This window comes from Hyalella azteca, unplaced genomic scaffold, assembly GCF_000764305.2.
Source record: "Hyalella azteca isolate HAZT.00-mixed unplaced genomic scaffold, Hazt_2.0.2 contig10171, whole genome shotgun sequence".
Classification (NCBI taxonomy): domain Eukaryota; kingdom Metazoa; phylum Arthropoda; class Malacostraca; order Amphipoda; family Hyalellidae; genus Hyalella; species Hyalella azteca.
The window spans coordinates 3959-31696 of NW_025940217.1; the positions used below are offsets into that span (position 1 = coordinate 3959).

General features: G+C 36.6%; 2 protein-coding genes across 2 annotated transcripts; one reads left to right on the forward strand and one right to left on the reverse strand.

The window, feature by feature from the left end:
• Window positions 1-462: 462 nt before the first annotated feature.
• On the reverse strand, window positions 463-7248 carry LOC108681743 (trophinin). The gene is made up of 4 exons (XM_047882310.1): window positions 7050-7248; window positions 5668-5818; window positions 1584-1906; window positions 463-646 (listed from the first exon to the last, which is right to left on the reverse strand). The coding sequence occupies exons 1-4, from the start codon at window positions 7088-7090 to the stop codon at window positions 463-465; spliced, it is 699 nt and encodes a 232-aa protein (XP_047738266.1). The 5' UTR covers window positions 7091-7248.
• Window positions 7249-13867: 6619 nt separating this feature from the next.
• Window positions 13868-27217, forward strand: LOC108681745 (choline O-acetyltransferase). Its single transcript, XM_018170813.2, has 13 exons — window positions 13868-14274; window positions 16771-17002; window positions 18001-18198; window positions 18902-19074; window positions 19556-19733; window positions 19925-20105; window positions 20611-20789; window positions 21126-21224; window positions 21802-22070; window positions 22353-22475; window positions 22862-22966; window positions 23720-23969; window positions 24240-27217. The coding sequence occupies exons 1-13, from the start codon at window positions 13868-13870 to the stop codon at window positions 24444-24446; spliced, it is 2601 nt and encodes an 866-aa protein (XP_018026302.2). The 3' UTR covers window positions 24447-27217.
• The last annotated feature ends 521 nt before the right edge of the window (window positions 27218-27738 follow it).

Consider the following 27738-nt stretch of genomic DNA (forward strand, 5'->3'; position numbering starts at 1 on the left):
ATGTTTAATTTTTGAACATTACATGACTGTTATACTCTACTGTTTCATTCAAATGAATTAATTTCCTCTTTTAAATAAAACCCTCATTTAATCTAATTCCTAAATTTAATATTAATTAATGTATTGATACCTATTATGAACTTTGAAATTATATTATAGTGGTCATTACTTCGATATTAAAAGAAATACTGAATTGTTTAAATATTGCCTAACCAATTATAACGAAAAATATGTACATTTTATAATACATACGAAATATATTAAAAAATATGTTGAAAGATACTCATTATTACATCATTCATTATCTAACTCTTTCATGACAATCATTACCTCGATATTTTGAGAAATATTGAGATTATGAAATAATTTTCTGAAAAATATGTAAAATATATATGTATGTTTCGAACTATACAACAAGATACTCGCTATAACATCAACTTTTCCTTGCTGTCAACCACACGTCTACTGACCGTCCAGGGAGGCCCCGAGATGTACAAGAAACTTGGCACATTTGAGCGCGTTATGTACGCTTGCGACGTGCAGGAGCGTCGCGCGCACAAGTGGTCCCAGGGCGCACGTGGTCCTGCCAGCGACCTCGCCCCGTACCGCCCGCGACAAGGACGCGTAACTCACAGACATCACGTCGCTGGTATGAAGTTATATATCATTTTATACATATGTCATTTTATATATCATTATTAAACAACAACGGGGTACTGTTTAAATCGAATTGTTGCAAAAGTTTAGCATTTAATACGACCATATAAGTGATTAATATATTTTGATAGCAAATATTGGCTTGTGTTAATATCGAATGATTAAGTTAATATTATGATATTTAAAATAGGGCAGCAAATTCAACTGGTATGCTGGAAATAATTTCATTTTTTCCCCATTCTGTTCGGAAATGAAATTTATGCTGAAATTGTTCTTGTATTCGGGAGAGAACTGTGTTCGTACGTATTCCGGTGAATAATGTTGAGCAGTACATATACTCCGGTGGGAATCCTCTGTTAAACATATTCTGGTATTCCGGTGAGAATGTTAATGTTATTCTGGTAATGCGGTGGGAATTTCAAGCTGAAGTTTTTCTTGTAATCTAGTGGGGAATTAAGCTTATCCTAATTTTGTTATTTTTTCTTCATTTTAGGCCGCTACAAACTAATACACATGTTATGGAGCATTTAAATTACTTCAATCATTACCTACTATTTATTCGAGAACTAATGACTTTATATTATTTTACATATACACAGTGTATATACTCATCAGTTATACTTACCAAGGTACTAATGTAAGTCTTACTTTAAATTATTTACCTCCCTCCCAACGACATATCAACTGCGGAAAAATTATGATCCACTTGTAAGTCATGACTCCCTTGTAAGTCATGACACGCTTGTGATTCATAACCCACTTGTTAATGACTCATTTATAGATCATGACCAACTTGAAATAAGGTACGTGGCCCAAATGTAGTTCATGAGAATCAAATGCTCTGCTACAAAATCAAAGACGGCTATTGAATATTCGAATAAAGGCATAGCCAATTATAAGGTATTAAAGTTAATTATTATAAGAACCTAACGCCAGAATCCATCAAGGTGTCGCGAGAATCTGCATTGCTCGCCAAGCTGTACGCTGAAGATGAAGTTCGCAGCCCACCACCTCCTGAAGAAGTCCTCAACCCACCGCCAGCGCCAGCAGAAGTCCTCAACCCACCGCCAGCGCCAGCAGAAGTCCTCAACCCACCGCCAGCGCCAGCAGAAGTCCTCAAACCAACGGCCAAAGAAGTCCTGAGTCCACAGCCAGGCTTCAGCTGGGACACGTCAGGCAGGACAGAGGCGTGCGACACGATGTCGTACAATGACGTCACGTCAAGACCGTTCGAGAGCGTGGCCAAGAGCTGGGCAACCGCGAAGAATTTGAGGATAACATAACATAACATAGCATAACATAACATAACATAGCATAACATAGCATGACATAGCATGACATAACATAACATAGCATAACATAGCATGACATAGCATGACATAACGAAACATAACATAGCATGACATAACATAACATAATATATCACAACATAACATAACATAACATAACATAACATAACATAACATAATATATCATAACATAACATAACATAACATAACATAACATAACATAATATAACATAACATAACACAACACTAACACTAATACTAACACTAACACTAACACATACTAACATAACATAACATCCATCTAGTCGAAATGAATACCTATGCATAGATTTATCTAGTTTGTTCTAGATACTGAAGCGCTGCCATGTCTGGAAGACGTTTTAATTTATTGATTGTTATATATATTGCTAGATAGAGACAAGTCTAATGAGTCTATATATCCTTTCAAAATAAATTCACGAAAATGTATTTACATCGTCTGAGCACAAACTTTGAATGGTGTAATTTTTTATTTATCAATTACATGACAATAAACTAATGCTAGATAGCAAACTTTCAACTTACCTGGTGCTAAATTTCAACATTTTATGACATTTTTTAATGAATGCATCACGCAATAATTGCTCTACGCTAGCGAAATATTAAAATCGGAAACAAAATTATAACATCAAGCTTTAAATTCAGTCCCTATAATATACGTTAAGAATAGAATTCTTAACATAGAGATGGACATAAATATTTTTGCTTAACAAATCAATCAAGAAGATGGGTCGCCTGGGTGAGTCAAGTGCTCGTCGAAATTGCGATGCACTCGATTAAGTGAGTCATTTTCATGCACCGACACACTGCAGCTGATATAATATCAAACATAACATAACATAACATAACATAACATAACATAACATAACATAACATAACATAAAATAACATAACATAACATAACATAACATAACATAACGCGATGTAAGGAAGACGTTTTAATTTATTGATTGTTATAACAGGGGATAGAGATAAGTCTTATGACACTATATATGCTTTCGAATTGAATTCATTGAAGTGTATTTATATCATCTGAGCACAAACTTTGAATGATGTAATTTTGTGATAATCAATTAGAAAGCAATAAACTAATGCTAGACAGCAACACTTTAACTTAACTGATGCTGAATTTGAGGTATTTTTAACGAATGCATTAAAAAATAACGACTTAATGAATGGATGCATCATGAAATAATGACTTAATGTATGGATGCAACATGAAATAATGACTTAATGAATGAATGCATCACGAAATAATGACTTAGTGAATGAATGCACCGCGAAATAATGACTTAATGAATGGATGCAAACATGAAATAATGACTTAATGAATGTATGCATCACGAAATGATGACTTAAGGAATGGATGTATAACGAAATAATGACTTAATGAATGGATGTATAACGAAATAATGACTTAATGAATGGATGCATCGCGAAATAATGACTTAATGAATGGATGCAAACATGAAATAATGACTTAATGAATGTATGCATCACGAAATAATGACTTAGTGAATGAATGCATCGCGAAATAATGACTTAATGAATGGATGCAAACATGAAATAATGACTTAATGAATGAATGCATCACGAAATGATAACTTAATGAATGAATGTATCACAATATAACTTAATGAATGAATTCATCACGAAATAATGACTTAATGAATGGATGCATCACGAAATAATAACTTAATGAATGAATGCGTCACGAAATATCAAAATCAGAAACAAAATCATAAAATTAAGCTTAAGATTAGTCTCTCTAATAACCGTTATGAATAGAATTCTTAACATAAAGATGGACATAATATTTTTGCTTAACAAATCAATCAAGAAGGATGGGTCGCCTAAGTGAGTCAAGTGCTCGTCGAAATTGCGATGCACTCTATTAAGTGAGTCATCCGGACTCATTTGCATGCACCGACCCACAGCAGCTGATATCATTTCATCTCAAGTGCACCAAGCGTCACCAACTACAGGGAGCCGTGCAGAGAAACCAAGTAATCTATAATCATAAAAATTAATGTCTTAATTATGACTCACTCACATAAAATTAATGTCTTAAATTACTGTCACACACATAAAATTATGTGTGTAACTAATTTAAAATTAAATTAATGTCACACACATAAAATTAATGTCTTAATTATGACTCACTCAATACCACACACATAAAATTAATGTCTTAATTATGACTCACTTAACACCATACTCAGCTAAATGAATGAGTAAAATGTTCGATAGTGACTCAATTCCTTACCCACTTCACTAAGGTATGACTGGTACGCAATTTATCGGTGCCAAACTAGGTCAGGATGGTCCACAGAAGAGCAAAATATGCATTGTTATTTGGACAAAGTGTCGCTCAGTTCTTTGAGTGCAGGAATACTGTGTCAAATCTCAAGTAAATGTCACTTCCCACAGACACCAGGCGTTTAATAAACTTCAAAATTACAATTCCTTCAATGAATCAACGTTAATTATTCATTGTTTCATTGGATCAACGTTAATTTAAAGTTGTTTTGTAGAATGAACTTTAATTGATGATTGTTTTGTTGACTAAATGTTGATTAATAAGTGTTTCATTGATCAAGGTTTATTGAAAGTTGTTTTCTTGATTCAACGTTGATTAATATTATTTCGCTGTACAACTTTAATTAAGAGTTGTTTCGTTGAATCAACGCTGATTAATAATTGTTTTGTTGATCAACGTTAACTAATCATTGTTTCGTTGAATCAACATTGATTAATATTTGTTTCGTTTAATCAGCGTTAATTAAAAGTTGTAGCAACGTCAATTGGCTGGTGGGCTCCACGTGCATGAATTATTCTATAAGCGGATCATTTTATTGATACAAATTATTTTAATTCGTATCCTACGGAACAAATGAAATCTAGAAACGATTTTAAACCAACCGTCCGTTGAAAAGATTTGATCAAAAGGCCAGTCTAGTCAAGAAAAATATAAGAATCGGCGACAGGCCTATCCAGGCCTATTCTTCAATGCCGAAGATATTATTGATATGATATGATATGATATGATATGATATGATATGATATGATATGATTACTATACTATACTATACTATACTATACTATACTATACTATTCTATGCTATACTATACTATACTATACTATACTATACTATACTATACTATACTTTACTAATTCCATTAAAATTATGGTAATATTAATTAACTGAACGTACGCACTAGCAATTAAATTTGTAAGGTGATAATTCTCGTAAGCTAGTGTGATGTAAAAAGAGAGTATATATCTGCATGCATTCCACTGCACTGTAAGTTTATTATTTTCGATTGAAGATGAACATTTGAAAATTTTTTTATCCAACAACTTTGTATGCGTTTATCTAGTCAAAAAACAAGAAGTCGGCCAAACTCAATAAAAAAGAAATATTAACAAAATTTGATGTAACATACGGATTTTTACCAAGTACAAATCAGTTTACAAATAATTTAATATCTATAATGCGAAGCCACCCATTAAATTTTTACGATTTAATTTCTAGCCCGACAGTACAAAATTTCACTTGTCAGAAATATATTATCAATATTGACCAGAAAATAAATCGCTTGTTTTTTTAAAATAAATTATCGAAAATATTACAATTACGCGATGAAATGCACTTTAATTAAAATACGTCTGAATACTGACACTGTTGACGTCGTCGACGACGATGGCGCTAAGGGCTTTGTCGAGCTGCGCATCGATGATCGCCTCGTCGTATGTGAACGTCTCGCGGTCTTCCGCCACGGGCGAGAGCGGCCCGAACGACGCCAGCGACGCTTTGCGGCCCCCACCGAACCTGCCACAACCAAACGTGTACTAGAAAGTTTAAAACGTTTCCCCAAGTTGACATTTGTAATATTTAAATGCGTTATACATTTGTAATAATATTTTTTAATTTTTGTGGTATTAAAATGCGCACCCAAGGTGACATTTGTATAGTATTAAAATCAGCACCAAAGGTTACATTTTAACAAAAAAAAATGTGTAACCAATGTTACATTTGTGGAAGAAAATATATACCCAAGGTGACATTGATATGAAAAATGCATACATAGGGAGACTCTTGCTGCAGCAAATTTTAAGCATTGTTCACATCTTCTCGCATATATTATACGATGCGAATTGATGCACAAATGAAGTTAAAAAAAACAACATGTATGGCAGCCAGGCAGGTGACAACTTGACAAGGTTAGCGGTACAATGATTTCAATCATCGCTGATGTCTTTGCTAACAACACCTAATCATGATATCATTTTGCTAATTTATAATGTGCGTGGTTTTAATCAACTTATTTATATTGCAAAATCAATAATAACACGTTTAAAATTATGTTGAAGTGGATGGGAAAATACTATTGCTATTGCTCTCAATCAACACTCGCTACAGTAGTTAGCTAGGGGTGGCCGAGTGGCTAAAAGCAAAATTGATGTAGCGAGCTCAGGGAATTCGAAACCTGCAAGTAGTTGTGATAGTTCTGGCCAAAATTCGCAAAAATCTGTAGGTACATAGTGTAGTGTATAAAGTTAACTACTTAAACCCATAGCACTGTAATTCCACAGCCACTGCTCATGTCAAAGCAGTCTTCATGGAGGCTACACTCCAGAATGCTCCTACCTCCACACTTACCCCGACTCCGCACCTAACCTAAAACTGGCTTCAGTAAGGGGAAGAGGCGGGGTAAGTGTAGAGGTAGATGCATGCTGGGGTGTAGCTTCCGTACAATACTGACCTGAGGACAGGCTGCCGCTATGGGGCGCTATGGTTTTAATAAGTTATTTTGGAATTAATGTGGCTTGCCGTGTTTCTAGCGAGTATTGTGGCATCGTAACTCTGAGGCGAAGTGTAGCTGTGTATGTTTACGCTAAGCATTGCCTCCAGGGCAAATTTAAGAGTTAAATTTGTGGCCAATGGTTACGCTCCGATTGTGATTGAAAATTGGCGACAAGTCAGAATGGCCTAATAATTTTATCATTACTATACTATATTATTAGTTTATATTATTCAAAACATCGTATGTTGAACTTACCCTCTCAATCCGCCGGACTTTCTATTGTAGTAAGAGTCCATTGTTTTTGGTGTGACCGACCAGAACGAGCTACTCTTGTATCAGATTAATTTCATCATATTTTTTACTAATATTACTTTTCCTGCAAACCGCTTCGTGGCAAAATAGCTAGGCTGCCTTCGAAAGAAACCTTTAAGTGAATGATGAGATTGAACTCTGTGTTGTCCAGTCAGTAAGCTTATCACTTGTGGACTGACATAAAAGCTGCTGTTTCCATCTGGGTTGCGATTTTTGAACAAATCTTTTTCAGTATTCAGGTGATTAATTAAACGCATTTGTTGGGTAATTATTAGCTACGAACAGACTCTTATAAAATGATTCTATTTAAGATGGATACCAATCGACACAACCTCTTCACAAATCGATTCATGAGCCATGTCAGTCAAAACGATAAATAACTTGAATTATTAGGTCGAGCAAAATTGTTACGAGCTTTCTGAGGCTAGAGTTACAGATGGAGCGATAGAGAATTAGCGCTCGCTGGGCTATTAATGACTTTACTAGGAATAATATTTGTATTATATATGATATTTGAAACAAATTCGTAATTGCGCCCGGCAGGAGCACATAGAACAAGTTCACTTCTGTGACTGATGGATGCCATTGACAAGCGCACACCGGATGCTTCGTTTGTCGTAACGGATGTTTAGGACTGATAACTACATATGTTCTTAAAAGAGGCTAGACGGTGTTTTATGTTTGATACTTTTTATATCCTGTTATAGATTATAATACTACTAGCCTTCGCTTAGAAGTGTTCGGGTCTTCAGAACACTAGCTACTGAAATTAAGAATTCAGTAAATTATTATTATTATTATTTTAATTGCAAAAGTTCTCAAAATTTCTAGCGTAAGATATTTTTTTTTAGAGTTATGTCTCTAAATCATCTTCCATGGAAGGAAAGATCGTGGCAATATAAGTTTAATAGTTGATCGATTATATTATTTGCATCCATGGTTGAACGAAGGTTTGCATGTATGATATGATTTTTTACCATACACGAATATCTTATGCTGTCTATATATATGGAATAAAATAGAATAGGCATGAAAACGAAAATTTAATTACCTAGATTGAAGGTTTGTAAATGGTAGAAGCAGAGGGACGAATGTACTAAACACATGAAATCACTAAATTCTATTCCGCGGCAAGTTGCATAAATCTACTCATTTTCATTCAAAGAATGTCTTAGTCATCTAAGAAATCAGGAATAATTATTTTTTCCCTTGCTGCAAGAAACTATCGAGGATTTTCTATACGTGTCTATTCTCAAGACAGTAGATGAAACATTTATTCCTCTAACCTCCTTCGTACAACCTTTGGAATGTTCCGCACCAATATGCATCCACATTTCAGAAAGAAAATGTATCTGCTTCCGTGACTTGCCAAAGCGTGAATCTAAGTCTTTTCGAATTATTGCAAATAAATATCAAAACAAGGCTAAATATACACCGTTTTCAAAAGTTTTGACAGTTTTGCGTTGCTTGAGAAGTAATCCATGGATCTGGTATGTATATGTTATTATTGATATTGTTATTATTAATAATATCAACCATTATTATTAGTATTATTAATATTATTATCATTACTACTATTATTATTATTATTATAATTATTACTAAAATAGAAATCTTTTTTGAAACACCATGCACTCCGCAGAAGATCTCTTTGTTTATAAATTATCCTCATTCATCAGTTATATTCATATTATAACTGCGTTTGATAAAATAGAATCATATAAATAAATGAATTATCCTGCGCGCTGCACACGCGGTCATAATGGAGGAATATAATTTTTTCAACCCGAATTACACATTTAAATCAGAAAAGGTGTTCTGTATATCAGAGAGAAAAATTGTTTTATTTCCTTAATTAAATGTTGTAAAAGTTGGCAATGAGTAGAAGATGGAGTCCAAGGTTAAGCTCAATTTTACCAAGAAATTATTCCGTATAGGAATCGTTTTAGTTAGCTACACAGTCTTTGTAGAATGTAAATTATTGCATTGAATTCTTCGGAGTGCAAGTTTTCGCTAAAATGCATCATATAAATTGTGCGTGTATGAAGACGTCGAGCTCATTAACCCGAACCCAGTAAAAATTAAGAGACTCAGCAGCTTCTGATTTGGTTTACCAGAAGCTGGGGCGACCCTAAATTTTGTTAGGAAAATTTTCTGAAGGGACAAGCCATGTGTATGCATTGTGAGGTTGAAGGAGTACAATGGGGAATCAGAAAAATTGTCAAATATATTAATTATAAATATCCACTTGCCATTGCTGATGTTTTGTCTAAGATAAAATGCTGAAAGCTTCAATGTTTCAGTCCTAGGAGACGGATGGAGGCGGGACGAAAGTTGTCCGTACCCTCAATCCTGCCTGAAGTGAGCGCGCTAGGAATTACAGTTGCTTGGTCAAACAAAGTACACCTTACTTATTATCGTTTATTATTATCATTTCAAGCAGTTACTTAAGTGAAGGGTCAAGATTTAAAAATTTAGGACCCCAAATTAAGTGCAAAATTTTAAAGTCGATGAGCAGTTGCCATTTTTTGCAGAGAGGTGGCATGTTTAAAAAATTTTTGCAGAGAGACGGATTTTTTTGCAGAGAGATGGCATGTTTATTTTTTTCGGTATGTTTCAAAAAAACGGTACAATTCAATTCAGAAATGCGTTGCGTTCTTCGTTGAGTTTCCAACTGTAAAGAATATTTGTGTAAAATGAAATAAGAAGGGGAGTATAGAATCTTAAGACGACGGAACGACAATTTTGTACCATCATGCAGCGATCCAAACCAAATATATGCTTCCGAATATATAAGACGTTACTTTTGATTTCTTGATGAAGGAAAACCATTACCGGCTCACAGAGTGGCTATATTATATATTATATATTATAGCAATATATTATATTATATTATATTACTGTGCATTATTCCGGTTTTGACTTATTAGCTCATGAATACAAGATGAATGACCGCTCATATTTTTTGCATCGAACTAAAATATATATGACCTGCAGGAGGAAATGAGGAAATGGGGAATGGAAGAATAGAAGAAATGAAGAGTATATTGAAGGAAATGAGGAAGCAGGAAATTGGTAAGTTCATTTTTATTTTCATAAAATTTTCAACTATGACTTTAATAATTAGGTTTTCATCTAATTCAACTTATTTGCTGGCAGCAAACTAGTCACGACGACATAGTATGCAAGACTCGACTTGAAGACAAAATAAAAATGTTGATGGAATGTCGTATGTTGTTTCAGTATATTGCATCCGTTAAACAAAATATGCAAATAATAAATAATTAAAAATATATTAGGTAATCAACGTCGAAAGCAAGAACAAGAATGAAATAATTAAATTAAATCGTTTTCTATTCATAATTATAAACCTGAATTACAGTCAATGAAAGAAAACTCATTGATTAAGCTACTGTAAGTATTCCATTAAAGTCGCGTTCGAATTTTAAATTTTTAGTTTGCCTAAAAATAAGTCAGAGTATATTATCGTTTGGGTTTAGTTTCAATTATAAACTTAATTTGGGGTCTTACATTTTTATCTTAAGCCTTCAATGCCCAACCATAGCAAATAAAATTCCAGGCTTATGTAATAACACGGGACTGGTAGGTCCAGTTCAAAGTTGCAAGATTAGAGCAGTGAGTTGCGGGTTCGATTCCGGCTTTCTGTGACAGTTCTGGTCTAATCGGCGAGGTGGTCGGGTGCTTGACAGCAGCAGCTAGGATCCAAGCATTGAGTTTCGGAATCGAATTCCCAGCTAACTGTAAGAATTCTGCGATGTCTAGAATCGGTGACAGGCCAGACTTGGCGTATGGTTCCCTTAGACTTTCTATTTTGATCCATAATGAAAAAAACTATATTTATTTTATGCGCCATAGCTTAGCATAGGCAAAGTTGTTCTCATGTTTATTAATAAATAAGTAAACAATTTTTATCACACGGCCTACACGTGCAATAAAAATTATTTGAAACTAATTAAGAGATGAAAAATGAACGAATACTTGAATAGCTATCTAATAAAATAGCTTAGTGGTACATTTATTGGCAGGTTTCTATGAACTCGTTCATGGTTTATAAAACTGTTTTGAAGTACTTTTGCATTCAGGTAGATTGTTACCATCAATATCTGCCGAAAATTTTTCTTACCTAACAGATTTTCGTATAATATTATTCATATTTTTGCATTGATCGTAAAAACAGGTACCTTGCATTTCAAGGTGAATTTTTCTGTATTGTTTACTGCAATATTCATCGTATTTGACTCTTACACACTGTATGCCATGCACAATTGTATATTCACATCGACACGCCAGTGTACGTCTTTCCTCTTTTCAGTTGTTAAGTGAATACTTATTAATTGACCTTTTTGTTAACTGCCGAGTGCGATGTGAACTTTAAAAGTTTTACGCTGATAAAAGATTTTTTGGCAGCGTGAATGACCAATCCAAAGGTCTTGACCGGAAATTAATCCGGAAATTCAAACCGGAAATTAATAATTAAAAAATAATAAAATAATAATTAAAATAATAATTCAAACCGGAAATTAATCAGCACGCACCCAAATTCCAATTCCAGTTCACTTTAGCCTGCGTTATGATGCGACAATTTTGAACTTGTTGTATTTTGGGTCTTCAATGTTAGATGTTAACATTTTTCAAGCTATTAAAGATCGTTGGCATCAATGTTCGAGAATACCGAAGCTCAAATATCTTCAAAAATCTCAAGGCATCCAATTTCTTGCCAGCTAAATTCGGAAATATTGAAGTTTCAGGGCTTATACCGGCAGAAGTTATTGTCGATTTTTCTCGTCGTTTCAATTATAACGTTTTTCCGTGTGTTTAAGTAACTGTTTTGATGTTATATGATGAAAATCAAGTACGCAAATGGTCATGAATTTCAAAATTTTCCCTCGATGTAAAAATTTGAATTGTGCAAAGAATTTTATAATTAAAGAAATACTAATCGTGTACCGATAAAATCTTTATAGAATGTCAATTATTCATACCTGTTATGAATCGCAATAAAACGATCAAGCAGAAGAAATAAGGACAACGGCCATCAAATTAAATCACACGAACATAAATACTTATACACAAGTATGGGTTCAATAAATCACCAAAGCATTCTGCAAAATTATTATTAATTGCTCGAAAATTTATTACACAGCAACAATATCGCATTATTTACATTATGTCTACGTCGAAACTTCCTGTTCGTTACCATTTGTGGCGCGATCAAAATCTTGTTTATTTTCAGCTAATCATTATCTCGTACTGAGCTGCGGAACATTTAATCCTTCAAATTTGGATTATTTTGTCGTAAATGAGTGCAGTATAGTAAATTTTGTCGTAAATGAGTGCAGTATAGTAAATTTTGTCGTAAATGAGTAATTCTGTTGCAGTATACAGCGTTAATACGCGGAAATTCCATCAGAACTACAGTAATCAGGACACTGCATGCAGTACGTGGGCATCAAGTTTGTTCGATGCCAGAATAAAAATTACAAATTTCACCTCAGAAGCTACATTGATAATTTCGTAAATTGGTGCGTTCAAGCCATGAACTCATCAACTCGACTTCGACGGCCTTTCTGTTGATTTGGCAAGGCTTCTCCTCTATATATGTAAATATCAGGTTTTAATAAAATATATATGTTGTAAAATATGTTAATAAAATATATATGTTAATAAAATATGTTCATATAAATATCAGGTTTTAAATTTTATGATATCAAGCCATTAATTTCACACAGTACATGTCAGTTCCTAAAATGAGAATTACACCATTTATTGTTTTTATCATTACAAATGGCTTTGTTGCTGTCAACAAAGCAGTTTTATTTAACTACTAATGCATATTGGTCTCATGTACACTCTTTTAAATCACTTGCTTTAAATTTCTTATGCGCTTACGGTCTTTTTGGTTCGAACGCACACGTCAGCATATATTTTCAAATGAAATATTTAATTATTCTTTGGGCTTCTTTTAGATCAGCCGGTTCCTATGTGACACCAAAAAAATATTTCTAAGTTACTTTCTTCCATTCTTTTCTTGTACCTGCATACTGACGTTTGAAGGTTTCGATTTCAATTTCAAAACTGCATGGCTTCAAGAAAGATTTTTGATAATTAGAAAAGGGATTTTAGAGATTCAAGAAATATATTTGGATTCTCAAATTTCAATGACTTTCTCTCTCGAGCAACGCCTGGTTAATATGCTATTGTTTTACAGGAATAAACTCAACCGGATAAATGCTTTAGAGAAAATTACTCGTCAAGATTATTTCCAGAATTTGCACCATGAATGACGATCAAAAATAAACTAAATCAAAGTTTGAGAACATTTAGATGACAAATATTAATTAGCTAGCATCTCTATCATTATTGACATCGAGTTCTGCCGAAAATCGCGCATAAATTTTATGCAAATTGATCACGATAGAAAACATCAGTATCCTTGATACTCAGATGAATACATAAGCAGAATGTTCAGCTGCCTTGAAAAACGCCGGCAGTCTGAAGATTGGAGGAAAACTTTTAACCTAACCTAAAGCGAAGATCAATTAAAAATGGGAGATATTCAAGATTCAAGTGTTGCCAAGGATCAACCGCGGAGCATTTAGTTGCCTCTCCGGCAGCGCGATTGGATATAACAAGAGACTGAGCTCCAAGAAATTTTAAGCGATTCTAGTTTTCGAGGAGATGAAAGTATTTCTGACAACAGCACATCAGATGAGCAGCGCTCGGCGAATTTCGCTATAGAGATGACGGAGTCCGCTGAGGAACAGGAGACTTGCGAGCACAGCCAACGCCATGACCTAGCAGCTACCGGAGCGTACAGTGCACAAGAAAAAGTGATCACGTCAAGTGTGGATATTTCTTACCTGCGCTCCCGGGAATTCGCCTGCAAGTGTATCGAAATATCGTTGGCCCTCGCACTCCTGATCCTAACTTTGGCAAGTGGAACGACGGCCGGACCCAAGATTCTTCATGAGGGATGTATCATGATGGCGCTCACGTTTACACCTGCGATCGTGGTATGCAGAGCATTTTTCCCCATTTCATTGGCGAACGCTGGAGGCGACCTTAAGTGGCTGGAGGTAACACTCAACGGAATTGTGGCTATTTATTTCGTACTTGATTTCGTACTTGATTACATCTTCGACCTGACGTATTTGAGTTCTACCGATGCTAAGACGAGAGACCCCATCTTGACGCCCCTTTTTCATACGATACATCTTTCGATAGTTTTGTTTGCTGCTTCCGTGTATTCCGTTGATAGCTTTGTAACTGCAACGTTGAAACCAACAGAACTTCAAAATTTTCGTAACCAACAGCAACGTAGAAATGAGACAAAGTGAACGTAATATTTTTTTTTATTAAACAAAATGAATTGAAATTTTTTATTCATTAACCCATGCAGAAAAAATATAATTTCCATTGCTCCTCGATAGTTGTCAAGCTTCCTAGAACTATAATAGTATACCAGCTTAATTAACTCCGATAAATAGAGGATCAGAATCGGGAACTCGTGGTGCAGGAGATAAATAGTTATAATTTATATTTAAAAGAATTCATTCAATCTGTATTTATTACGCGTGGTGAATCAACAAGGAATTAACATGTTAACCAAAATTTCAAAGTTAGTTCGAAGTCACCCGAATTATATCGAATTAATATGTTGATAAAAAATTTCAAAGTTAGTTCACCGTTTTTTATATCAACATAGAATAAATTTGCTCATGAAAACTATAAAATCCAGTTTACTATTGCCTGACTCAACATAGAATCAACATACAATCGATATGTTAATTAAAACTTTCAAAGCTAGTTTAAAGTTACGTGAAAAACCATTAAATTTATTTGTTAATGAGAGAATATAAAATTAAAATCAAATTTCCTTAGACCAGTAGTCCTATTTTTTTTTGTTTTGGGACAATTCCTTCGAGATCAGCAATAATGGCAGAGCCTCAGCCGCCGGTGCTGGAGCAGAAGGCGGCCTCTTCTGGACAAATTGGGAAAATTACGAGCATCGGGACACCTGGGTATAGCGTGGGAACTTATGAGTATAGCGTGGGAACTTATGAGTATAGCGTGGGAACTTAACCGACAAATAGAGGATCAGAATCGGGAACTCGTGGTGCAGGAGATAAATAGTTATAATTTATATTTAAAAGAATTCATTCAATCTGTATTTATTATGCGTGGTGAATCAACAAGGAATTAACATGTTAACCAAACTTTCAAAGTTAGTTCGAAGTCACCCGAATTCAATCGAATTAATATGTTGATAAAAAATTTCAAAGTTAATTCGCCGTTGCTTATATCAACATAGAATAAATTTGCTCATGAAAACTATAAAACCTGGTTTACTATTGCCTGACTCAACATAGAATCAATATACAATCGATATGTTAATAAAAACTTTCAAAGCTAGCTTAAAGTTACCTGAAAAATCCTTGAATTGATTTTTTAATGAAAGAATATAAAATTAAAATTAAGTTTCCTTAGATTAGAAGTCCTAATCTTTTTTGTTATGAGACAATTCCTTCGTGATGAGCAATAATGGCAGAGCCTCAGCCGCCGGTGCTGGAGCAGAAGGCGGCCTCTTCTGGACGAATTGGGAAAATTACGAGCATCGGGACATCTGGGTATAGCGTGGGAACTTATGAGAATAGCGTGGGAACTTATGAGTATAGCGTGGGAACTTATGAGTAAAGCGTGGGAACTTATGAGTATAGCGTGACCTTATTGTTGTTGCTCTTTTAATTTCAATATATATATATTGTCATGTTGTAGAGAAGAAAGAAACCTGATTGCTGACAACAAAATAACCGCGACAATTTTTGACGGCTGTTAAACAATAGGTAGAAAATTTTAATTTAAATAAATAAATTTTCTCCAGAAACCGCTAGGATTCGTTTCATGGAGGTTATTTGCAAATGTTTACGCAAAACTCGAATACGTCCAACATATGATTTTGAAAGATGACTGAGAATCCGAATACATTGGCATCGTAAACTGAATTAGCAATGNTCGAAATTAAAATTACAACGGAATAAATTTCAAATGTTGTAAAAAAATAAGTTTAAGAAATATTATTGTTGTTGTATTATTAATGTCACAATTTATTTTGTCATGTTGTAGACAAGAAATAAACCCGATTGCTGACAACAAAATAAGCGCGACAATACTTGACGTTTTTAAATAATAGGCATCAAAATTGCCCACGTTAAATAGCAAAATTTCATCTAGAAGAAGCTAGGATTCGTTCATATGAGGTTATTTGAAAATAATGTTGTCGATGCTGCACTTTAGATGTAAAATATTCACCCTAAACTCGGATATGTCTGACATGTGATTTCGAAAGAGGACTGAAAATCCGACTACATTGGCATCGCAAACAGAATTAGAAGTGGAGCTAGAAAATGCTCGCATTGAGGAAATGAAACCAAAATATCAATATATTCCATTATAATAAAACTGCCAATATATTGGTGATCGATATACAGATTACGGTGATACAAATATTGATGATTGATTATACAGGTTGCTTCTATTAAACAGGTTACCTCTTGAATATGCAGGTTACCTCTTGACTATGCAGGTTACCCCTTGCTTATGCAGGTTACCCCTTGATTATGTAGGTTACCTCTTGACTACGCAGGATACCTCTTGACTATGCAGGTTACCTGTCTCGCTGGGTGTCGTGGTCGGGACCACCTGCTGGCCTGTCCCAGCCGACGTCCCCTAAGGCGTCCCCAAGAGGATCTCCCCGCGGCACGCCCCTGGACGGGGCAGGACCGCTGCCCATCTCCCCCCAGCCTCCCCGTCCATTCCAGGCCAGATCTCGTACGTCCTCCAAGGCCTCCAACATGTCGGAGGCCACACCTGCCGTCGTGAGTTACAATAAATATTACTGGAATGGAATCCTTATAAACGTGATTATTGAGAACGAATTTTTAATCGAATTAATATAGGATGTTGTGGAACATGAGTCGAGAAACATCGACTATGTTCTCGAGTAGCATTACTGGAGGATTAAATTCGCAGTCGGTTAAGAAAGAGTACATTAGCGCTGCTGGTCCTGGACTCGCAGGATGACAGGCCAGCTGGACTGCCAGGAGTGACATGAGTGTTTCTAAAATTAAGTTCACATTTAAAGCATCTCGCTGCTTGTAGACTGCGTCTTTCTTCCGTCTAGCGTTTTTAATTTATTTTAAACACTTTTTTGTTGATTAAACTCGGTAATTCTATCTTTCATTTTTCTTGAATAAAGAGGTGAGAGTATGATATATTTGCCAGTTTTCTCATTATCAATATGGTAATTGATATTAAACCTTAATGCTATATATTCTTACTATTCAAAGGGTAAAGGATATTGCAAGAAAATTCCAGTAGAAACCAAGCAAAAATTAATGACGTTGCTACCATTTTAACGCCTTCTTATGCGTTTTTTTCATGGTGAAGATAGATTTCAGATGTGAGTGTGGAATTGCAAACTAAAAAAGTGGTCTTGAATAATAAATTAATGGTGGAACTACGGCTGATGACAAAATCTATGGATACAAAACAGCAACAAAATGTCGAATTTGGAAAAGTCGCAATCACGGACGATAATTTGTCATGGTTGCTTTGTCAAATCAATGACGAAAACATTTTTTACACAGTTAAGTTATACATATAACACAGCAACAAAGGAATTTACAGAGCGTTGAATTGCCAAAAAGAAAACAAAGACGGTCAACGACGAAACATAGCAACCGAGATGGAACCACAGCCTCATCATCACAAGTAGCCGAGCAACAACCTCGGAGACATTTTTTGTGGTGTTGGGTGATTTGATGAGGTGATTGGTGAATAATGTTGACATCCTCTCACCCGTTGATGCTTGCAGTACCCGCTAGTGCCCAAGTTGCCAGTACCTGCCCTGGGCCACACGCTCACGTGGTACCTGAAGCACCTGCAGTGCGTGCTCACTGAGCAGCAGCACCGCGAGGTCGAGGTCATCGTGAATGAGTTCGGCAAGCCGGGGGGACTCGGCGAAAAGCTTCAAGAAGAGCTCATCAAACGGCACGACACAATGGATAACTGGGTAATCTGCTCAACGCATTCAATTTTAATATTATATCAATGGCAGAAGATGAATAGCTCGGTTGTCATCAACAAAATTTAACATTAATATCACTTTCACAAAGTAATTTTTTTGCACCTACTGACTTCATATCATTTCCGTTCAGCAGAAAAATTGTCTGTATGAAGGGATACGATACGCAGCTTCGCTTTGAGGCTGAAGATTTTGTAGCGAAATGCTTTCAAGTTTCAAAGCAGAATCTAGCACCCGCGCGCAAAAAAAAAAACACGTGTGCAAATGCAATGCGGCAATTTTCCACTCCAGTAAAACTGAATGCGGCAACTAAAGCGGAAATGAAATGTGGGAACTGTTCCATCAGTTTTAAATGCGCGTACACTGTACAGTAACCTTTAATACAGCAACACATTCATGCACATTCGAGTTTAATGTAAGTGTGGGAAGTAGTTGGATGTATTTACGTCTGCTTGGGCGCATATTGTACAAAGTATTAAATAAATAATAAGCACGAATCTCATTGAACGGATATCATGTTTGCACGGTTCATGTACTGACTAACGTGATACGATGTCAATGTTCTCACGAAATTACCATTTAAAGGACATGCAATGCATTGAGGCGTAAGCGCTAAACGGATGACTATTATTAAATTATGAATATATTATATGAGGTAACATTAATATAAGATAATCTAATCTATATTCAGATGTACGAGTGGTGGCTGGACGACATGTACATGAGTGTACCGCTGGCGCTGCCGGTGAACAGCAGCCCTGGGATGGTGTTCCCGCTGCAGCACTTCCAGTCGCCGGCTGACATGACGCTCTTCGCGGCCCGGCTGGTGACGGCTGCGCTGGAAATGAAGGAGCGCATCTACATGTTAGTGCTTAGCAACTTGCATCAAATAGTTCTATGCTGATATTTATTTCAATCATGAAACAAAAACATTTACTACTAGGCGTCTTGCGACGAGTGGAAAAAGTCTTATATAGATAGAATTTGTTAGTGATGTCAAAATAGAGCCTCGAGCTTCAAAAGGAAACTTCTGTGCTAGCACGTTAAGTGCGGAGGCCGAAACTGCCGACTGCCCGCTGGTGCGGCTGTTTGGATTGGCAATTTAAAACCTTGCAAATGGAAATTATAAATATGCTTTAACTCATTTTCTATTATTTCAAACCTTTATTCGTGACATCAACACGACTGTGATATACAGTTAAATTAAAAAATTTTTTGCTTCTCTAAATATTCTGAATTTTTATAAGCGCTCCATGGCTGGGTCGTGTCGCACTTAACGTGCTAGGATAACGAATGCCCACGATGGCTGCTCGTCGACATGAGCAAATTGAGCATTTGTTCGCAGTGGTGACCTGGACGTGGACCGCTGCTCGGCGCGTGAGCGGCACCAGCCGATGTGCATGCAGCAGTACTCGCGGGTCTTCACTTCTCATCGCCGACCTGGCATTCCCCGGGACAAACTTATCTCCTACGCCGATGTGTCCCTCGCCAACCAACACATCGTTGTCTTCATGAGGAATCACGTACGTATTATGTGTAGAATGCTCAGTGCCAAACCGCATCGAACATGCTCAGTGCCAAACCGCATCGAAGTCTTATCTGCAGTTCTAGCACACCTACACATTGTGACCATATTGATGTCTATGTTATGACTATGCAAGTAATTGGCGTAGGCATCAAAAATTGGACTCTCAAAAAAGTGATGCCTTGACAGATGTTTCGCATAGACGTGGTGGTGGCAGGGGTGCTCATGACAACTGAGGATCTGCAGAAGCAGCTGCAGCTGCTGATGCAGGAGGTCGAGGAGTACGAAGGGCCTGATCCTCCGGCCATAGGCATCATGACCGCAGACAACCGACGCACCTGGGCTCAAAACAGACAAATTCTTGTCAGCGGTGAAGAAACGCAGCGATGTTGAACCTGCATGCCAAATTAAACTGAGATAACGCAAATATTATATGAATTATTCAAAGTGAAAGTCATTCAAAGGTTTGAAGGTTATTTGAAATGTATTACTATACTTCACTATTGTTGATGTAGAATCGCCCCTGCTTGGTCATGGCTCCTATCAGCACTCTAATTATAGTAAAATAACAGTTTTTATTCAAAATTGAATTTGAGTAACACCTGTTACAAACGGCGCAAAAAATGAACGCTCACATATAACGTCAGCTTCGAAATTTAATGCTCATTTAGAAGTTACAACCACCGTACTTCCATGCTGTGCGACTGTCAACTAAAATATTTCATAACCATGTAATATCTACGATACGATTGGTACTATCGCTAAGCGCTTGAATAATTAATTCATATATTTTTGATACCAAGCATCAAAGCTTCAAATAAGCTTTTAAAAACAGGCAGATAAACTTAAACTTCTTTTCATTTTTCCCATGATAGATCCGAGCAACCTGAGTAACCTGAAGGTGCTGGAAAGCAGTACGTTGGTGCTGAGCATAGACGAGCCCCTGTCGTCTCGCTTCAACCTGACGACGCGCACGAGCCACAAGGCGACGCTTTCGAAGCGCCAGAGCAGCTTCACTGCAGGCGCTCAGCCGCCCCAGCTGGAGAAAACTATGGTGTGTCTCAATGCTTTATTTCTTACTCAATGGCTTTATTTAATTTTTGGTTTAATCGATTTGATAGTGGTATACACTTAAAATTATCATAAGAGTCCTGTGTTATTTAATACTGGAACATTCTTTCTTGAATTCAGGAATTTCTTTCAGGAATTTCTTACTTGAATTGCCTAGAATTCATTGCATTGATCAGTGAAGATCATTATTTGCAGCGTCGAAAATGTTCCCTGTACCAAAGGATTACAAACGGTTACACAGTCTTTGATCTACATATGTTAAAGTGAGAAATTTCCTCATCCCACAAATTTCCTTAAGTGAAATTTGTTCGGTTGTCAGGAGTCTCTGAGGGATGAAGTAAACGCAGGCCATCAGATGCTGCACGGAGGAGGATCCCTCCACAATTCCGGCAACAGGTGGTTTGATAAAACCATTCAGGTGAGCTGTGCCGCGTAGTAGATTGATTTGAATGTGTAGAACGTGAATGAAAAAGAAACTTGAGAAGGAACAAGGGATTGAACTTCTAATTGTGATTTATAATATCGAAGACTACCTTTGGTAATGTAACAGACGGGAATGTAAAAGCTATAGCAGAATTTGCTGACCGAAAAACGGCCCAAGAGTGAAAGAAGAATGCAGTAACAACGTCGACTACGATGTTGATTGTATAATTGAATATTGACTTAAACGTATTGAATTCCCTTCATGCAGCTAAACATAATATTTCCATTAACACCTGGTTATTTTTCTACTCTGTCTTTTCTTAACTTTTCAGAAGAAAAGTATTTCTGTTAACATTCTATGAAAGATCAACTGAAAACTTTTACATATTCGCACTGGCTTGAGGAGCCACCAGTTCTGCATTTTGAATGTTACTGACATTTAGTATCAAAATAATTCCCACATTTGCCGAGTAAAAAACTCTAATTCAAAATTCGTTCATGTCCAATTGCTGTATTCTCTCTTCATTGTAAACTCCGCAAGAAACAATACATCAAAGTCATGCAATTTTCAGTTCGTGGTGACCCAAGACGGATGGTGCGGGCTTTGTTACGAACATTCGCCAGCTGAGGGCATCGTCGTGATCCAGCTGGTGGAGCAGGTGCTGCACCAGCTCAGTGAGGCGTCGGAGACTACGCCTCTCGAGGCCATCGCTGACGAAGCCGAGGCCAAGGCTCCGGAGACAACGGCGGCGTTAGAGGACCGTCAGCTGAAGAAGCTCGAGTGGAAGGTCACGCCAGTTATCACACGTCGCATTGAAGAGGCGGCGGCCAATGTTGACAGGTGATGACGGAGGAAAAACTCGGTGCATTTGATTACTTAAAACGAGCATTACGATGAAAAAATGATGTTATTGTAGGCAGATGGTCGTTGGATTGGCAAATTGAAACGAGCTTTTCGGTCAATAAAACTGTTGCGGATGCGGACAGATGTTAACGGAATTATTATCGAAGCTACCTCAAACGTTAATGTATAAGCTCATTAAAAATCTTGCATTTGTAATAGAGTTCGATACAAAATTCAAGGAATATTTTCTTTTTTCACCGTGATTTTTTTCGATTTCAGGTTGGTGGAGGACCTGGACTTTAGGATACTGCGCTACACTGGCTTCGGTCGCAATTATATGAAGAAGAACAAATGTTCTCCCGATGCCTTCATACAGCTTGCCCTCCAGCTCGCTTACTTCAGGTATTTGCTCAGTTGTCTTCATTGAAACTCTGGACGAGCTTATAGCTATACAAATATTTGGCTCAATGAAATGAACTTTCAACTTACAATTTACCGTGAAAAGTTCGTAGAATAACTGACGAGGTTATGAGTTATGACGTCATGCACGCGGGGAAATTTTTTCGAACATTCACGCGAATTCTTTCACTTGAAATAATTGCAATATTTTTTAATTTAATAGCCATCAGATAATTACTATCTTGCAATCTTAGACTACTGTCCTCTAGATGATTATTACAAATAATTGTGTATGCTTATACCTGAGAAACAGTGCAAATTATCATTAGCTTGACATGAACAATAAGTGTTACCGTCAGGATAAAGATTTGCTGTTTTTGTTTAACCAGGACGCAGAGTCATCTTACGAGCACCTACGAGTCGGCGAGCATCCGTCGTTTCCGTCACGGACGCGTGGACGTCATCCGCGCCAACACTCCTGAGGCGCTCGTCTGGTGTGAGGCAGGTTACCTCTTCTTCAAGTGGTGGTGCTTAATAATGTTTTAATGATCTTCATCTTCCCGCGATGATGCTTAGAAACATTGCAGTGATCTATAGTTACCTCTTCTTCAAATAATGATACCGAGCAACATTGCAATGATGAGGTAGTGCCTTCTCTTCAGAGGTAATGCTTAGCTGCACTGCATTGATTTATAGTCACTGTTTCGCTGAGTGTCGATCCTGTCGATGATCTTATTAGTTACTGCTCCTCCGGTGACGATATTTCCTACATTGAAATGTTTAACTGCCGCTATGTCTTCGGTTATAATATTAACAAAGATTCGTAAATTTTGTAATTTTTTTTCGAGAGAAAATATCTATCAACATTTTTGTGTTTCGCAGTCGCTGCTGATTTTGGCACCTTACTTTTGATGCGTCATCGGATAACGAATTTTTCATGTATTATTCTGATCGATTTTACTTTAGTTGTTGACGCCATGCTTGTGTTGAGGTGTTGAGGTGAGGTGTCTAGTCTAATTACATACTCATTACAGCAACAAGTGCAGTCATCAAAGCGTACGAATCAGTTTATGACAATTATGTGACTGTGAAAATGTTTTTTATCCCAGTTATGAAAAGCCAGGTGATTATTGTGATGCAAGAAGGTTGAATGATGACATTCGTTGAATCAACGATGCCAATCGGATAACGACACCAAACTCCAAATCTATTTGACTTGACTAAACATTTTGGCTTTAATAACTGAGTTTTAAAATTTATAAACTGCATCGTGATGGTCACGGTTTTTCCACGCAGGCATCGGACCGCTTGGCCAAGTTCAAAACAGCCCTCGAGATCCAGACGGAAATTATGGTGAACAATATCCTGGGTCGGGGAATTGATAATCACCTTCTGGGCCTTAGAGAAGTCGCCAAGGAAATGAGTCTTCCAACTCCTGAGATATTCAGTCATTCCTCGTACCAAGTTGCCAACCATTTCAGGCTCTCCACTAGCCAGGCAAGGCGAATCGATATCGATGCTTTTTGCTTACGACGAGTGTGTTAATTAAAGCAGATTAATAAAGCAGATTAATATCACACAATTAGAGCGGATTAATATTACAAAATAGTATCAAATTTATCTCGAGACATGGTTTTATTTAAATTTGTTCCGTGATACAACGATTAACTATCAAACTAATACCGCTAAGTCTTATTTGTTCACTATCATACACCATACTGTGTTTGAACAACGATCATTTCCACCTTCATCTCACAATTTATACAGGTGCCCACACTGTCGGACTCGTGGATGGGGTACGGTCCAGTCTGTCCTGACGGCTACGGCGCCTCGTACAACCCTCATCCCGAGACCATCGTCTTCTGCCTCTCAGCCTTCAATTCCTGCGAGAGCACCTCGACCCTGGACTTTGGGCGTAGCCTCGAGAGGGCTCTTGATGACATGAAGACGCTCCTCGACTCCCGCAGCAACTAATTTGTTTACTGCACCACCTACCACGAGTAAGGATCTCCATTTTTATTAATTATGCTTCAGTTGTTAACCGCCGAGACCGATACGAAGAATGAACCAGCCATATCCCGGTTCGTTCATTTTTGGATTACTTTTTATAGCGATGGAGCGTCTATGACTCGGAATTATGAAAGATGGAAATTTTAATTAATTTTTAGATTCACTCATAACATCCAGTTTGAGTAGTCACGAGATTTCATAAAAATTGCTGAATACTAAATTAATACGTACATCAGCACCCCTTAATTAGGGAAAGTAATTGTCCCAAGACGGCCATGAACACAAACGCTATCTTCAGGCGACCTATCTTCAACTTCCAAAATTAGGGGAGCCGTGGGAAAAACTTGTGAGGTACGGTTATGAAATTGCGTGCCGAATGGAATGATGTAAGAATATAATGAAACGATATGATATTTAATAAGGGAAGAGGTATTCAATGTTACTGAGACTGCAATAAAACATTGTGACATGCCATGAAGAATAAGGCGAGAAAAGGAAGTGGTGTGGCCTGTGCCATGCGGTGGCGATATGCGAGCGAACATGACTTGGTGAACAAAAGTATAGAAAACAAAGAAAAAATATCATTCCCAATGATATTGTTTCGTGGATAAAAATTCTCAGAATATTATTTGTATGTTTTACTTGATTTAATAAAAACACATCGGTTCACCAGGAAAATATAATGCACATTTCGATACAAATTCTTCCATCTTATAAGAATTTGGCTGCTGCCTAGCCAATGCCTCGCAGTACAAAAAAGGAATTTATCTCGTGAACGAAAATAAAAAATTATTGTTAATAATTTAACTTTTAGTAATCACGAATTGACATCTGGCTGAATTGCCTTAAAAAAGCGAGGCTTAAATCAAAGAACGGCAAATGCTAGGTAAATAAAACAGGCAATTAAGAGAACTTGCAGGAAATTTTTCATCAACGTATTCATTTCATGGCTGACCGAATGTTCGCCGACTAAAATTTCATAGGAAAAATATGCGTAATAATGAGCCTAAGTAGCAGCACTAAATAGAGAGTAATGCCTTGAAAGTTGAGAACTGCCCCGGCAGTCGCTACGCAGTTATTATAGCTTTAATTATGCACATGAATTTGAATTGTAGCTGCAATTATCTAGATAATCCGTTGTCCTCACATTTGATGTCCCTTATTGACTAGCATGGTTAACCTTTCAACGCCCAAGCGTGGGAATACATTGGCAATGTTAACATCAACTTATAAAATTCACTTGACAACTCATTTTGACCGCGTTACAACTGAACAAGTTCCAAATGTATGACGGAGGCTGTACAGCGGCCGAGACAGAGCACTGAATGTATACAAGTATAACGTCATGTGTGCAGAACGCAACGCAAGCATGACGTCATGTGTGCTGAACGCAACACAAGCATGACGTCATGTGTGCTGAACGCAACAAAAGCATGACGTCTTATGTCATGATGTTCCTTTGTGCTGAACATTTACAAAAGTCGTGTTAAATGCGCTAATTCTGAACGTCGTGAACAAATATATTGATCTTAACTATACCGAACGTCCAACACCCGTAACGCAGTCGCTGACGCGTCTTCTCTGTGTTAGATCTGTAAAAAATTTTATGCTGTTCTCTTTAATCTATAGCTTTATTGAATGTTTAATTGTTGTTGTTGAGAGGTTATTGTTGTTCTATATGGATATTTGGGAGTGTATTGAAGTAAGCGTATTTCTCTATTTAATGAATCGATGCTGTACTGTTTCCGAGAAGAATATTCTATCGTTGTTATGTGTTTGAGAAAATCGCCTTCTTCATTCCAATAGAATTATTACAAATGCAATAAATTGAGAAGGTAAAAATGTTTCTGGATAATTATCTATATTTAAACTAAAAATTTATTGGGATGTTGCCGTTAACATTCAGTTATAATTTAAGTGCATCAACAGAGCAATAACATTACAAACAATATATATTATCAAACGGTGATGTATGATGCCGCAACATGAAGCGATAATGACGTTTCAATCACTAAAGTGTAAGTTACTGTTACTATTTATAAGATTTATTTAGAATAAACTAGCAGCTGCTTCTAATTAGTACTTTTCAGTTCCATTTGTTAGTGTTATGCAATAGACATTCACTCGAGAAATTCTGCGGTTAAAAATAAAGTTTGGCAAGTTCGTCTGTCGGGTTGACTAAGAAGTATAAAAGTTAGTTAAATATTAAATTAATGTTCGAAACCGACAAGAAGCGACTGAATCCCTTAGAAATGTTTAATCCAAGAGAACTGACAAATCAAACCCCGGAATCGCGCACTTATGCTTGAAGTAATTCACCTAATACACCTAAACTTCAATGTACTGATTTATCATTCGGTAGTTTATGCGTTAGTGTAATTTTTCTCAGTTAAATAAAATCATTCATATATGCTAACGTTGATCTTAAATCCATAACAAATTAGAATAGATAATTCATGAACGAAACTACGATTAAAACTCACATATGAATTTATCAATGTATTCATTTTCAAACTCGAGATTTGTATAAAAAAACACACGTTATACTCGTGTAGAAGCAATACTAAGCAAGAAATACAAATTCTTTAGAAAATTTCCTGTTAATGCTTGAGCTCGTTGCGCTGCATAGAGCGCTGCAATTTCCTTTCCTAACGTTGACGTGCCACGTATTAGCCAACTGAGAAGTTTGAATCCTATGCACTAGAGCAGATAACATTTGATGTTGACCATTATTAAGTAAAATATCTTTGTAATAATGTGATTTTATTGCCTTACGCCGTCAAGTAAGTTTTATCAAAATGCTCGGGAAGAATAATATAACAATATGAGACTCGTATAACACTTTAAATAAAATCTAAAAATTCAAGTACACATTACCGTTTTGCATACGACATTTAGTAAATAGTACGTACAAGTAGGTAACTCGAACGATCCCTAGGAAACTGGCTTCTAAGGAGGAAAATGTGAAACAAATTCCGTTTTATTTGTCTCCAACATATCGCTCGCAAATCTCTATTCATCCCCAAAATACTAAAATCAATTGTAAAAAAATCGCTCGAAACAGCAGGTGTTTATCTTATTCTGTGATCAATAGAGTATCAACAGGGATTGAAACAGAGAATCTGACTTAAAGTGCTTAAACCTGCAGCCGTCGGTCCGGAGTAAAGGCTAACTGCAACCCTACGGTGATGATGCAACCTTAGAAGTGAGAGGTGCGTTGTACTGCGCTCCTGTTAATGGGGACTAATCACAGAGG

What these genes read in the sequence shown, in the direction of transcription:
- LOC108681743 (XM_047882310.1), bottom strand. Translation starts at nt 7,090, where the DNA reads ATGGACTCTTACTACAATAGAAAGTCCGGCGGATTGAGAGG. An exon ending in AAGTCCGGCGGATTGAGAGG is followed by an intron (nt 5,819 to 7,049) that starts GTAAGTTCAACA and finishes TGGTTGTGGCAG; the next exon opens with GTTCGGTGGGGGCCGCAAAG. An exon ending in TTGATGGATTCTGGCGTTAG is followed by an intron (nt 647 to 1,583) that starts GTTCTTATAATA and finishes ACTTCATACCAG; the next exon opens with CGACGTGATGTCTGTGAGTT.
- LOC108681745 (XM_018170813.2), top strand. Translation starts at nt 13,868, where the DNA reads ATGACGGAGTCCGCTGAGGAACAGGAGACTTGCGAGCACAGCCAACGC. An exon ending in ACGACACAATGGATAACTGG is followed by an intron (nt 18,199 to 18,901) that starts GTAATCTGCTCA and finishes ATCTATATTCAG; the next exon opens with ATGTACGAGTGGTGGCTGGA. An exon ending in CTCCAGCTCGCTTACTTCAG is followed by an intron (nt 22,476 to 22,861) that starts GTATTTGCTCAG and finishes TTGTTTAACCAG; the next exon opens with GACGCAGAGTCATCTTACGA.